This window comes from Protomyctophum parallelum (genome assembly GCF_964188405.1).
Source record: "Protomyctophum parallelum genome assembly, chromosome: 1".
Lineage (NCBI taxonomy): Eukaryota > Metazoa > Chordata > Actinopteri > Myctophiformes > Myctophidae > Protomyctophum > Protomyctophum parallelum.
Window position 1 is genome coordinate 27,849,950 of NC_139697.1, and position 15,088 is coordinate 27,865,037.

General features: G+C 44.0%; 1 protein-coding gene across 2 annotated transcripts in view; it reads left to right on the plus strand.

Moving 5' to 3' along the window:
- Positions 1-14,885, plus strand: part of jarid2b (jumonji and AT-rich interaction domain containing 2b) — a 144,928-nt gene extending 130,043 nt beyond the window's left edge. The window contains exons 15-18 of one of the 2 annotated variants that reach the window (XM_083774124.1): positions 951-1,081; positions 3,991-4,177; positions 5,068-5,175; positions 12,101-14,885. In XM_083774124.1, the coding sequence (XP_083630250.1) occupies positions 951-1,081; positions 3,991-4,177; positions 5,068-5,175; positions 12,101-12,316 (642 nt within the window). In that variant the 3' untranslated portion in view covers positions 12,317-14,885. Of the gene's footprint in view, positions 1-950; positions 2,106-2,141; positions 2,981-3,990; positions 4,178-5,067; positions 5,176-12,100 lie in introns of those variants that run through there. The other variant, XR_014569799.1, reaches the window with a different exon arrangement.
- The last annotated feature ends 203 nt before the right edge of the window (positions 14,886-15,088 follow it).

Genomic DNA, 15,088 nt, shown 5'->3' on the forward strand with positions numbered 1-15,088 from the left:
TACCTTTCATGTTTCACACAGTAGAGCCTCTATGCAGCCATATTGTGCATATTATACTCCTATATTGATGAAAATATATTGGGGTCTAAAATATATTTTATTATACAATAGTTTAGTTACAAAAGACCTTATGGTCTGAAATGCCCCGTTAAATTCCTTCAAAACCAAAACATTCAAAGTACAGAATCAGATTATATAAACAGAGGAGCTATTCTTCTTTTTTTTTAAATGTCTCACTGTGGCCCCCTTGTGGGTGACTGATTTATTGCTCTGAATGATAGACTTACTCATGAGCCCTACATAACAGACGTGAAGGTGGAATTAAAAAATAACCTTATATAAGTTATTGTCGAGGAATAATTGCTACATTTTAATCTATAAAACTTCTATAAATGTTTTATTTCCTGAGCCTGGCCATTTCATGGGACCTTTTCATTTAAATTACACTGAAGAGGATGTCATTTGCTGTGGTTATGTGGCAGTGTTGATTTTGGCAGAATGTTTTAGTGTTAGTCTAGCTTTAGTCGACTAAATATCATACGATTTTAGTCTACTAAATCTACAGCTGATTTAGTCGACTAAAATGTATTTTTGGACTTGATGGCGTCGTAATGACTGCTTTTCCACTTGCTGAAAATTTTCAGCATGCAACCAATGTGTAAAATGACTTCTACTGGATCTCTCGTCCACTCGTCCCTTCCTAACATTTTAGTCTAGTTTTTATTTGTCGATGAAATTGTCAACATATTTAGTCTTAGTTTTAGTCATCATACCGTAGCTTAGTTTCCATTTAGTTTTCGTCAGTGGAAAAAGGTAGTCGATTTTTTTCGACTAGTCGATAGTAATTTTTTTCCGTCTTAGTTTTAGTCGGACAAAATCAACAACACTGTTATGTGCGTACATCAGTGATCATCAGCTGAATACTGTCCGTGTCGACGTCGTCTGTGCAGGACTTGAAGTGTCGGCATATAGCCAAGCCGTTCTCCATGGAGAAGCTGCTCTACCAGATCGCCACGGCAGAGTCCAAGAGAGACAACAGCCTTCTTCTCAACACCATCTCTGCCCTCCTCACAGACCTCAGGTATAGGAAGGATGCACACGCTCAACGTTAGGGGTGTAATAGTCTCACGTTACCAGACTGTTGCCTCCACGATTTCCAAATGCTTCCATCATACAGGCTGGGCCAACGGAAGAGCTGTCATGAGTAAACTATAAAGCGGAAGTGGAGCCTCCTCCCCACGTTTCGTCTTTACAGTAGCGCACATTCATCTAAGCATATATAGCTTGTTGCTTAGCAGGAAAGGAAATAAAAAAATAAGCTCTAAAGATATTTTAAAATATATTTTACGGAAATGGCAGCGTCCTTACTCGGCTCAATGGGGGCTGTAGGTTCAGACTCTATATAGCATTTGGAGATTTTGGAATAGTCTGGATACGCGAGACATGGGGTGTAACGATATAGTAACTGCATCGAAAAGTAGATTTTTTTAATTTCAAGAATCGAAGTGTATATCGAAATTAAAACGGCAACATTGACTATGTATCGTATCGAATCGTTTTGCTTTGCAAATAATCGATTGTATCAATACTACATTTTTGTGCGTGGTATTTAGACTTTTTTTAGAAAAAAAAAGAATAAGAGGAGTTTAATTACTTAGTTTAAAATGATGTCAATGTATTTTAAATAGTTACTGTATCGATTTCAAATCATTGAATCATATTGTATCGCCATAATGAACCAATATCGTCCATGTATCGTATCGTCAACCATGTATCGTGATACGTATCGTATCGCTGTTAAAATGTATCGTTACACCCCTACTCAACATCGATTTAGCCTGGAAACCAAACAAATCTGCCAGTGCAAAGGAAAAAGGCCTCGGCAGATTAGCATGGCCCTGTTTTCTCGTGATTGGATTTCGCTGCCCCCCGAAGTTGTGGGTCACCAATCGGGGCGCAGAATGCAAATGTGGGTCGGGGGTTTATCACCAGAGGCACCTGCCGCTTGGAAATGCCGGTTCCACACAGAGATTCCAGACTAATATCTACGCAGTGATGATAGTCTGGCCGTGCCAGGCTACAGCCGGGCAGGGAGGACAATCTTTGTCAAAGTCTTTGTTCAAAGTCCTCTATCTTCAAAGATAGCTCTGCTCTATCTTCAAAGGAGTGTTTGTTTTCCCCATCCTTCTTCCAAACATCGGCGAAATGTTAAATGGTCTTCATTAGCAGGTGAAGCTGCACAGATAGGGCTTTAAGGGTGGCATTAATTGTACCGTAATTTCCGGACTATAAAGCGCACCTGAATATAAGCCGCACCAGCTAAATTTAGGGGAAAAAACAAATGTGTACATATACAAGGCGCACTGGACTATAAGCCGCAGGTGGCCATAGAGATAGATTTAGAAGCGGCTTATAGTCCGGAAATTACAGTAATTGTTTGTGTTTTTTGTTGTTTTTTTATCTTCTCTACTATAACCCGCAAAGGTTCCAGCCAACTCATAAACATACCCGTTGTGTCCATTTCTCTTCATTCATCTCCACTTCTAATAATCACTAAATAATTGCAATTTTCCCCCCACGTTTTCTCTCCACCTGTCTCTCCACTGAGTCGTCCCCCCCCTCTCCCTGAGTCCCCCCCTTCTCTCTCTCAGATGTTGCAACCGGCCTGGCCGCTGTGACACTGAGATTTATGACCTTTGGACACAGGTCCAGGGAACTCGAGCTGGGGGACGTATGGATTATAGACATACACAGACACACGCTCACTTGCACAGTAGTTGGTTGCATCAGTGTACTAAAGCAGTGGTTCCCAAAACTTTTTCATGTCAAGTACCCCCAAATTGATTCTGGGCCAACGTGCATTTTCAGAGCATGTTACGATCAATACATCGATTATATGTTCCAGCTTGGATCAATGGAACCAACATACTGTACTTAGACTACTCATTTATTGCTATCACTATGAAAAAAACAGTTGTTCGGACGCAGTGTTGGGTGTACAGGGGGCTTTCACGTAGGTATAGGACCGGACGCCAAGGACGCTCATGCAACAAATGAACTAATATATACTGTATCAATTTCAGAAGTGCTCTACAATCAATCACCTTCACCCTATTTTCCAAGTAGTTTTCTAAAAACTAAAAGTATACTGTATCAATTTCAGAAGTACTCCGCTCTACAAGCAATCGACCCCCTGGCCCTTACATTCCAAGTAGTTTTCTCAAGTACAATGATTGAGTGTTGTAGAGCAGATGAGAGTCTCATGAGACTCTCAATTAGGGATGTCCCGATCGGATTGGGTGAGCGGAAATCGGAGATTTTTTTTTTTTTTTTTCAATAAAATAGTGTGTCTAAATAGGCTTGTGTCTAATATAAAGATGTATAAACAATGCCATTGTGTGAAAACTGTTTCTGCTCGATGTTTCAAGTGTTTGTTTGTCCTCCTGGGGCACTAGTTCCAGCAGTGGCAAACACTTGGTCTCAAAGAACATACAACAAAGACAGTCACAGAGGCATGGAATAGCCCCATGATGAAAACAAAGGAATGCAACCCCCACTATGCATGTTTCTGAATGATAGCCAAAGCCATGCAAATGGTGTTTTCTCTACAAGAGTTTTAACTTTGACTTCAGTTCCATAAGCTGTAGTTGCAAGATTCATCTAATTTACCAATGACATGAAAAAATTAAAAATCCTCAATGACAGTCCTTCTACAGTTCTAATAAAAGTAGTCACATATTTTTACTTTTAATAATTGAACGGCAACAGAATAGACTAGAGTTACATACTGTACATTTCTCACATGGCAAAAGTGTTGTATAAAAAATATAAAGATCGGATACAGGGAAAATCGGTATCGGCATGTCTCAAAATCAAATCGGATCGGGAGCAAAGAAAACGTGACCGGGACATCCCTACGCTCAATCCATCAATCATTGTAACGTCATCTTTTCCATGCCGTCGCTGACTTTGTTTGCTCTCATCCAATAGGAACATAGAGATGCGTCAGCGGCAACAGCTGTTCGAGGCGGGCCTTCTGTCGTCCGCCCGCTATGGGACCCACGATGGGAGCCTCGGGCCCGTGGACGGACGCAAGAAACCCCGGGGCAAGTGGCTGGCACTGGAGTCATCAGAGAGACGCTGTCAGACCTGTCAGCATCTCTGTTACCTATCTATGGTGAGGCATACTGCGTGTGTGTGTGTGTGTGTGTGTGTGTGTGTGTGTGTGCGCTTACAATTACACTTTAGACATTTAGCAGGCGACCTACAAGTGCAAGATAGAAATAAGCAGAGTAAACATGAGCTCTAAATACTTACAAGTGCCTGTGATTGTAGTTTACGGGGCTGTGTACGCAGAATGATTTTATTTGCCAGCGCTTTTCTGACATGCCCTTCTATAGTGAAGACGTCCTGGAGTGCTCTTCCTAGCGCAGGGCGTTTCAGCACTCAATGTGTGCGCTGCGCTTTTCGGGGGAACGCTCTGGGGTGCTTAAAAAAACCAACGGTTCAACTTTTGGGAGAGGAAAACGCTGCTCATTGGTGTCGCCTTCCTGTGCAGAGGATTTGAGAGACACTCAGCCTTCCTACTGTGTGTGTGTGTGTGTGTGTAACTGGACATCACCTCCCAGGAGGAGATGGGGTTGATGACCTGTTGCTTTCTGTCTCTGTAACTGTAGAGAGATGACTTCCCCACACCCAGTAGTTAATTTGGAGCAGGTGCGATGATGAGGCATATACAATGTGGAAAGGAGAGACACCCGCACACTGCCACTTGCTGGGTTCAGAGCATTTATTGAAGCAACGTTTCAGTCTTGCGACCTTCCTCAGGCTTGAGGAAGGTCACAAGCCTGAGGAAGGTCGCAAGACCGAAACGTTGCTTCAATAAATGCTCTGAACCCAGCAAGTGGCCGTGTGCGGGTGTCTCTCCTTTCCACATTGTCTCTGTAACTGGACATCACCCAGCCAGGGGGAGATGGGGTTGATGACCTGTTGCTTTATGTCTCTGTAACTGGACATCACCCAGCCAGGGGGAGATGGGGTTGATGACCTGTTGCTTTGTCTCTGCAGGTGGTCCAGGAGACGGACAACGTGGTCTTCTGTTTGGAGTGTGCCCTGCGCTACGTCGAGAACCACAAATCCTGCAGAGGCCTCAAGATGATGTACCGATACGATGAGGTACTGTAGTATAGGCCACTTCTACTCTGTTCATAGATACGATGAGGTACTGTAGTATAGGCCACTGCTACTCAGTTCATAGATACGATGAGGTACTGTAGTATAGGCCACTGCTACTCAGTTCATAGATACGATGAGGTACTGTAGTATAGGCCACCGCTACTCTGTTCATAGATACGATGAGGTACTGTAGTATAGGCCACCGCTACTCTGTTCATAGATACGATGAGGTACTGTAGTATAGGCCACTTCTACTCTGTTCATAGATACGATGAGGTACTGTAGTATAGGCCACCGCTACTCTGTTCATAGATACGATGAGGTACTGTAGTATAGGCCACTGTTCTGTTCTCACTGAGGTATGATGTTCACAGATAAACAGACAGCTAACAGTTGGCTCGAAGAGACGGTCGGAGGCAGTGTAACGTTTGAAGGGTTTTTTACTTCTCCAAAAGCAATCAAGCCAAAATTGTAAAACTGAAACATAAAGAAAGCACTAATTAAATGCCTATTTATATAATCCAATGAAATAATAAACAACATGAAAAACATACAATGTCTACAAGCATTAAGTGTATTTCACTGTAACTCATGTTTTAAGTGACATGAAATGACTGTACTGTAGGCTATAATGTAAATGGCTTGTAGATAAATGTAAATAGTTTTAACCCATTTTTTATAACACATTACTGAAATATGAATTGGAGTTGTGAACTAATTATGAATTATGAACTGAACCAAGAAATTACAGCATGAGGAATAGCTGTATCATAAAATCATGAATTGCTGTAACCATATATGAAATCACAAAAAGTCAGAAAGGCTCACAAATGCTGAATAAAGCTAATGAAATTGACCAAGCAGCGATATCGTCACTGTATATCAAATCAATGCACTGAAACTACTACTACTAGCATTAGCTTAGCAACAACCTACCCAAACAAACCCAACTTGCAAAGAATAAATTAAGATAAACCAAAAGGCTACAAAATCGCCAAACATGTCAGAAAAGGTTGCAATCATGTTACTTACAGACGATTCTTTCAAGACATGAACACAAAGTTAGGTTAGGAATAGAGCAGCAGTTGCAAAGACCGCAGGGTCTGACGTTTAGCTTCAGAATGGACAGTTTGCATTGAAATACACATTTAACCAACGTCCACCAGAGGGCACAAAAACGCAAAAAATAGAGGCACAGTTCTGAACGGAACATGACACTCCCCGTCTGGTATTGTTATAAATACCACTAACTAAACAATAAAATCAAGTGAAACAATTCTATTCTTATCTCAAAGATTGGGGAGATCACTTTGGGTCCAGTCCCTTGGCTGTCATAAGGAGAACTATCTCAGAGACAGGCCGCAGAAAAGTCTTAGCTGACCCCGATTTTGTGACTTTGAGTTCGATCTTCCTGACTTTTCCATCCGTGTCAGGAAATGTCTTTGCGACCAGGGCTAGGGGCCAGTCGTTCCGCTGCACCTGGTTGTCCTTCATCAGGACCAGGTCACCTTCTTGAATGTTAGGCCGGTCGTCCTGCCACTTGCTGCGGCTTTGGAGCGTTGAAAGGTACTCCCGCCTCCATCTGCTCCAGAAGACGTTGGCGAGGTGTTGTACCTGTTTCCACTGTGGTCTGATGATGATGATGCGACCATGAGCGTGTTCTTTTGTCCGCCGCTGTGTAGAGTGAAGCCGCTGTGTAGAGCGAGGCTGCTGTGTAGAGCGAGGTTGCTGTGTAGAGCGAGGCTGCTGTGTAGAGCGAAGCTGCTGTGTAGAGCGAAGCTGCTGTGTAGAGCGAGGCTGCTGTGTAGAGCGAGGCTGCTGTGTAGAGCGAGGCTGCTGTGTAGAGCGAGGCTGCTGTGTAGAGCGAAGCTGCTGTGTAGAGCGAGGCTGCTGTGTAGAGCGAGGCTGCTGTGTAGAGCGAGGCTGCTGTGTAGAGCGAGGCTGCTGTGTAGAGCGAGGCTGCTGTGTAGAGCGAGGCTGCTGTGTAGAGCGAAGCCGCTGTGTAGAGCGAGGCTGCTGTGTAGAGCGAGGCTGCTGTGTAAAGCGAGGCTGCTGTGTAGAGCGAAGCTGCTGTGTAGAGCGAGGCTGCTGTGTAGAACGAGGCTGCTGTGTAGAGCGAGGCTGCTGTGTAGAGCGAAGCTGCTGTGTAGAGCGAGGCTGCTGTGTAGAGCGAGGCTGCTGTGTAGAGCGAGGCTGCTGTGTAGAGCGAGGCTGCTGTGTAGAGCGAGGCTGCTGTGTAGAGCGAGGCTGCTGTGTAGAGCGAGGCTGCTGTGTAGAGCGAAGCTGCTGTGTAGAGCGAGGCCGCTGTGTAGAGCGAGGCCGCTGTGTAGAGCGAGGCTGCTGTGGGGTCACTGCCGCCGACATCTGCCACGTTGCACCGTCGTCCATAAACACCTCTTTGTCCATTAACTGTAGGAACAGTCTGTCTTCGATGGAGAGACCCACTTTCTCGTCATCCTTGGTTCTCTCGAAGACGGTGCAGCCTAGACTGTGATCATCGACAACAGACGGGAAAGAAGAGATGCGAGAAGCAGTGTGGGTCTGTGTTTTGGTACTGAACTTTTCCTTGACATGGAGCTGATTTGGGCATGGAGTGAAGAGAGATGGGCGTCCATTTTCTAACACATTAGTGCGGAATGAAGAAACTGCTGCCGATCTGTGGGCTGAGCCCAAACAGACGTCGCCTACAACAACCCACCCCAGGTCTAATCTTTGGGCGTAGGGGGCATTGTGAGGGCCGTTGCGTAGCTCTCGCACTTTGTGCACCTGAAGGACATCACGCCCCAGAAGGAGGAGAATCTGGGCTTCTGGATCCAGGTGTGGGATTCTGTGTGCAATCGATTTTAAGTGAGTGTGATGTTGCGCTGCCTCTGGGGTTGGAATCTCAGAACGGTCGTCCGGCATGTGATTACACTCAATGAGTGTGGGAAGCTTCACACTCACCTCTCCATCCAAGGATTCCACAGTGAACCCTGTAGCTCTTCTCCCGGATGTCTCCGTGATTCCAGAGCATGTGCGAAGAGTGTATGGAGAGTCTGACCCAGTGAGTTCAAAGAGATCAAAGAATTCTGACCTGGCCATTGACCTATTGCTCTGGTCATCCAGAATAACGTACGCCTTCGCTGCTTTGTCTGGGTGAGCTTTTGGGTAAACCTTTACCAGGCAAATCTTGGAACATGACCTGGGGCTCTGGCCTCCGCTGCAAACTTCGGTGCATTTTGAGGTGACTGACAGCTGACTTGACTCACCTTCATCCTCCCCGCCATGCTCTGCAGTGGCGGCTGTGCTCCAAGGGGGTGGCCCAGGATGAAGTGCTGCCACATGTCTGTCGCTGTCGCATTCCATGCATTTCACCTCTGCTTTGCAGTCTTTAGCCAGGTGTGTAGTAGAGGCACAACACTTAAAGCAGACACCATTCTCCTTCAAATACTTGGTACGGTCTCCATGTGCCATGTTTCGGAAACTCCTACATTTCTTCAGAGGGTGGGGCTTCTTGTGTATGGGGCATTGTCTATTTATGTCTCCGGGTGCTGCTTCACCCAGTGGCCGAGGAGCAGAGTCGTTTGTAGCAACTTCTGTCTTGTGAATGGACACATGACCATTTACATTTCCTGATGATTTCACTGCTTCTGGCCTTGATGAACCTGTAGAGCTGCTTGGACCTGCAGAGGCACTTGAGAGGGTGAAACTAGGGTCGTTTCTTCTGCGTGCCTCGCTGCAGACAAAGTTAGTGAAATATGCAAATGGAGGAAATTGGACATGGTGCATCTCCTTATACTGTGAGCCTTGGCTCATCCACTTGTCCTGAAGATTGTAGGGCAATTTCTCAACGATGGGTTGGATGCCCCTGGCAGAGTCCAGAACTGCAAGTCCTGTCAGGTAGCCATCCCTTTTGGCAGAATTCAGCTCCATCAGTAAATCTCCCAGTTCCCTGAGCTTCTGAGGATCCTTTTGATTGATTTTAGGCATCTTCTCCAACCTATCAAAGAGGGCCCTTTCAATGACTTCAGATGCGCCATAACACTCTTCAAGACGATCCCAGGCCATTTCGAGTCCAGCTGCAGCGTCGTTGACATGCACAGCACGGATCCTCATGACTTGTTCAGAAGATTGGTTTCCCAGCCATTTAGTTAAAAGATCAAGCTCCTCACTCGCTGTCAAGTTCAGTCCTCCTGTGGCGTTCGTGAATGAGGACTTCCACGCCCAAAAGTTATCTGGGCGATCATTGAACTTGATGAGCCCTGTGTTCACAAGCTCACGACGTACCAAGTACCTTGCCATGTCACTCATTCCAGACCTATCCACTGGTGCGGTAGGGAAGTCATGTGAATTAGGAGGTGGGGTCCGAGCAGCAGATGGATGATTTTGAGTGTATATGAAACCTCTAGACTGCTGTACATCCTTGGGTGTGTGATATGTGTGATGTGAGGCGCGAGGACCAGGTAAGGTGGGCGTTGCAAACGAGGGACGGCCTGCATGCCGCCCCACATCTGGGTGGGTGTTGCTCGCGGTTGCCTGTTGGTGAACTGCGGGTGTTGGCGCGCTCAGCCGCTGTGCCGCACCATCACCATGGCTGTTGCCGTCCCGTTCAGCTCTGGAGTCGTCATGCTGTCTCCGTCTGTTTGGAGATGTGGAGTCTACAATGGGATTAATGAAAGCTAGTGATGGTGTATAAGGTTGGAGCTGCGGGGGTTCCTCCTCACCAGGAGACTGAGGATGTTCTGTGTGACTGGGAGGTTGCTGAGAGTGACGCTGGACATATGCTTGCGTACGTTCTATGGCAATTTGCGTTGTGTCCTCCATGTCTCTCTTGCTGCCTTCTACACTTTCAGAATCCACTAACGCCTCTAGAACCTCAGCCTCTGCTTCAGCTGCTGCAGCGTCTCGTTCCAACTGTAATGAAGATAACTCAGCAGCTATACGAGCCTCTTTCATTGTCATTTCAGCTCCTAGAACCTTCAAATCCTTCTCTCTCTGAGAGAAGGCAACACGCACTTTGGCAGCCTCAGCCTTAGCTCGTGCCTTGGCGGCTGCTGCACTGGCAGTGGAAGATTTGCTTCCTTTGGAAGAGGAGCGCTTACTAGCCTGGGAAGGTGTGCGTTCCTTGACTGCGTCTCCTGCAGTCGACATGGTGAATGTCTCTCGGGGGAGGTTGTTAGACGGTGTAGGTCAGAGTGATGCTGTAGTATCCTGTTTGTCTTTGTAGTCGTGCCCGCCGGGAAGACGTCTTTTTACTGTTCTGTTCTCACTGAGGTATGATGTTCACAGATAAACAGACAGCTAACAGTTGGCTCGAAGAGACGGTCGGAGGCAGTGTAACGTTTGAAGGGTTTTTTACTTCTCCAAAAGCAATCAAGCCAAAATTGTAAAACTGAAACATAAAGAAAGCACTAATTAAATGCCTATTTATATAATCCAATGAAATAATAAACAACATGAAAAACATACAATGTCTACAAGCATTAAGTGTATTTCACTGTAACTCATGTTTTAAGTGACATGAAATGACTGTACTGTAGGCTATAATGTAAATGGCTTGTAGATAAATGTAAATAGTTTTAACCCATTTTTTATAACACATTACTGAAATATGAATTGGAGTTGTGAACTAATTATGAATTATGAACTGAACCAAGAAATTACAGCATGAGGAATAGCTGTATCATAAAATCATGAATTGCTGTAACCATATATGAAATCACAAAAAGTCAGAAAGGCTCACAAATGCTGAATAAAGCTAATGAAATTGACCAAGCAGCGATATCGTCACTGTATATCAAATCAATGCACTGAAACTACTACTACTAGCATTAGCTTAGCAACAACCTACCCAAACAAACCCAACTTGCAAAGAATAAATTAAGATAAACCAAAAGGCTACAAAATCGCCAAACATGTCAGAAAAGGTTGCAATCATGTTACTTACAGACGATTCTTTCAAGACATGAACACAAAGTTAGGTTAGGAATAGAGCAGCAGTTGCAAAGACCGCAGGGTCTGACGTTTAGCTTCAGAATGGACAGTTTGCATTGAAATACACATTTAACCAACGTCCACCAGAGGGCACAAAAACGCAAAAAATAGAGGCACAGTTCTGAACGGAACATGACACCACCGCTACTCTGTTCATAGATACGATGAGGTACTGTAGTATAGGCCACTTCTACTCTGTTCATAGATACGATGAGGTACTGTAGTATAGGCCACCGCTACTCTGTTCATAGATACGATGAGGTACTGTAGTATAGGCCACCGCTACTCTGTTCATAGATACGATGAGGTACTGTAGTATAGGCCACCGCTTCTCTGTTCATAGCGTCCTATCCCCTGTTCCTCCAGATGGGGGAGTCATTAGCTGGCTTTCTGATTTGTGCTCATAATTGAAAATGGGACCAGCAGTCTTCTTGGACCCTCATGGGAATTAACATGGTTAACTGCTGACAATATTTACGGACGTCTTTTTTAGGCTAGACTGCCTACGTTTAAAGTTACCTTTGAACAGCCACTGCACCGACCGCTGAGTTGCTTGTCATGAAAATCCAATTTAAAACGGTGTAATCGCTTGTTGTAGTGTTGACCACTGCCTGGTAGCTTCCCCATTGTAAACAATAAACAATAGGGAATGAATTTCCCATAACCCTTTGCACGCCGTAGCAACAGACCTTTTTGCGATGATGTCATCAAAACACGTCTCAGATCCCATTCTGTCTGGTGGATTGGCCGTATAACTTAAAAACGTGGATTTAACAGTGAAAACATAACTCGGGCAACTCACGAATCGCAGGAAAAGTGTTCTACACTTAATTAACTCGTGTTTAGAAGTCAAAGTGTTTAATAATATAAATAAGAAGAATAAGATTATAATAATAGCATTTAAAGTAAATGGTAAATATGTGAACATAGTTGATCTCTTCTCTCCTATCAGGAGCAAATCAATAGTTTGGTGAACCAGGTGTGTGGTAGGGCCATGGTGAAGAACGGAGCAGTTGGAGGAGCGGTCGGGGACCCCGTTCACGCTCCCAGCCCGGCCGTCAAGCCCTCGCCAGCCAAACGAGGACCCCGCAAACGCCCCGCCACCGTGGAAGTGTCCCTGTCTCGCCTGTCCTCGACCCACTTGCCCAAGACGGCGGCCGTTTCCTGAGGGGACGCCTCCACCCTCCACCACCACCTCCTCACCACCCTGCGTGCCCCCCCCCCCCCATGTTCTTGTTTTTATTTCACTAGAATCACTATCACCTTGACTGACACCCTCCTCCTCCCATTTTTAAGAAAGAAAGAAACAAATTGTTACCAAGCTTTTATGTCCGCCTGCTTCACCCAAAAAATATATCCCACTTTATTCACCCTCCCCCCTTAGTAATGACATGCTTGTTTCTAAGAAAGAAGAGACAACACAAAAAGAAATGAAAAGCAAGATGTCTTTTTTGCACTAGCGTGAAAGAAGAATTTGTTTTTATTTTTGATGATGATTTGAGACTTTTAGTTTTATCGTGTGTGTACCTTTTTTATTGTCGTAAAAGTCGTCCATCTTAAGCGTTAAACTGTAAACGTCACACAGGTAGACTTGATGAGCCCTTAAGTCCTTAAACTGAAATAGTTAACATTGGAATCCTATTATCTTAGCCCCAGCCCCGTCCCCCTTTGGCCCCTAGACTGCACCGCCCGTTCTCCACCTCCCCCTCCTCCCGAATCACACATCACTCAACTGTGAACATGGGACGAATGACAAGGAGGTGATATTTGTTTTTGTTTAGCTCTTTCTATTTCTATAAATTTTTAAATGACCGAGTAGTTACCCAAAGTTCCTCTCTGTCCTTTGCTCAGAGGAAGAGGAGTAATATTTTTTTGTGTTTTACTTTCTTGATTGATGCGGCTCCTGCAATAAAAAAAAAAAAAAGAGAGACAAAATACAGGGGCTGGCGATGCGAGGTAAAAACTTGAAAGACAGACAATGATGTTGGTTTATTGTTGGCTGGCTTTTTTTTTAAAGTTCTATTTTGAATTCTAGCTTTGGTTTTGTTGATAGTTTTTTTTGTAAGAAGTCTTCTGTGTACTTTATTTGTCGTTAATGATGTTTCTTTTCCTTGGTGGATATGAGAGGGGCGGAGCTACAGCTGCTCACCTCACTTCCTGGTTAATATGGAGGGATCCCTCTTTCGCTTGCGAGTGAAACCTGTGCCTGATTATAAAGCGAGGAGGTCCATTGTTTTGGTGCTGTTGGTTATAATTACTGTATAACAATACGAAAAAGAATCTGGGGGGTTAGCACCAGCTAGCTGTTAGCTGCTAGCTGCTCTCGCTAGATAATTAGCTCCTAGCTGCCCGTGCTAGATGTTAGCTGCTAGCTGTTAGCTGCTTGGTGGAGCGCCCCCATCCCACAGGGCGGAAAGGCCGTGAGGTTTTTTTCCGGTTCTAGATGTGCAATCGTGTTAACATTCCATTCTTCCAGTCCTCTTGTTTCATCTGTACCAGTAAACATTAATTATTATATTATTATAATATTATTATTATTATTTTGTGTTTTTTTACTTTTTTTTTTATCTGATGTGCTATCTTGAGTAGAGCCACTAGTCAAAGTGTAAAATGTGAAATACAAAAAATCCCAAGTTATTTTTTCTTTGTTTTTGGCCCTTTATTGCTTTTTTTCTTATTTCTTTCTTTTTTTGCATTTTCTTCCCTTTTCCGGATGTATTATGAGTGGTTTAAGAGACGGAAAAAGTCCAACACAAACTAAACTTTTTTTTTTTTTTGTAAATAATCCTGTAAATTTCTTTAAATACTTGAGCCTTTTTTCTGTGGTGAAGGAAGGAAAGGAAAGAGGAAGGAAGGAAGAGAGTGGAATGGAGTTATGGAGGGGAGTCCTTGATGAAGAAACAGCCTTACATTACCTTTCTTCATCCATGTGAGTTTGATGCTTACAGGGTTGCTCTGGTAAAAGTGTATAAATAAATTTTAAGTGCTGCTTATATCACTAAGAAAGAAGATATGGAGTAGCAACCCCCCCCCCCCCACCACCCCTGCCCCCCCAAGCCTAGTTTTGTTTGTTTAGCTTTACTTTTATAAAGAAAAGGGAAAAAAAAGAGATGTTCACAAAAGAAAATGGGTTTTTACATTTTAATTTCTGAACATTCAACAAAAATGTAGTAGCTACTCATGTTGCACTGAGCTTGCCAGTGGTGACTGTCAAGATTAAAATCCTATAATCAAGTTTGTTGATTGTCGTCCCTCACACAAGACTGAACTGTTTTAGGACTATTTAATGAAAATACTGAGTTGGGTGTTTTCAACATAAAAAAAAAAAAGTGGTTGTCAAGTTTTTATGGCCTTAGGGTATGGACACACCAGGGTTTGATTACGCCTAGTACCCGTTGGATTCTGCCAATGCTTTTCAATGGCAACAAAAATGCTCCGCTATCGTTGAAAAAACGTTGTCAGAATCAAACTCTGGTGTGTCCGTACCCTTACAATGTATGTTATCCTTACAGGATTTTTTTTTTCTTCCTCATTCTTCTTTTTTTTCTACAGTCTGAACTGTTTGCTCCCAGTGGGGTTTCTGGCAACTTAATTTATTAGTGCTGCGCGTCTCGGCCTTTCCCTCCCACTCGGAAAGAGAGTCTCTTGTTGGTTATATTGACAGTTTTTTACTTTTCCAGTTTGTACTTTAAGGTTTAATAAAAACGTACTGACAATTCACTGTCATTTCTTTCCAACTAGTGTGTGTGTTGCTTTGTCCGGATATGGATTGACACGTTTACAAACAAAACCATTCGAGCCATATCGTTGTACATACTGTATATATTTTGCCCATATTGACTGAGTAAGTAGAATTGATATACAGTATCAAATACGTTTGTAAAAATGCAAATCCTCTTCAGCAGTGTTGTTTTCGTCGACTAAAACTAAGGCGAAAAAT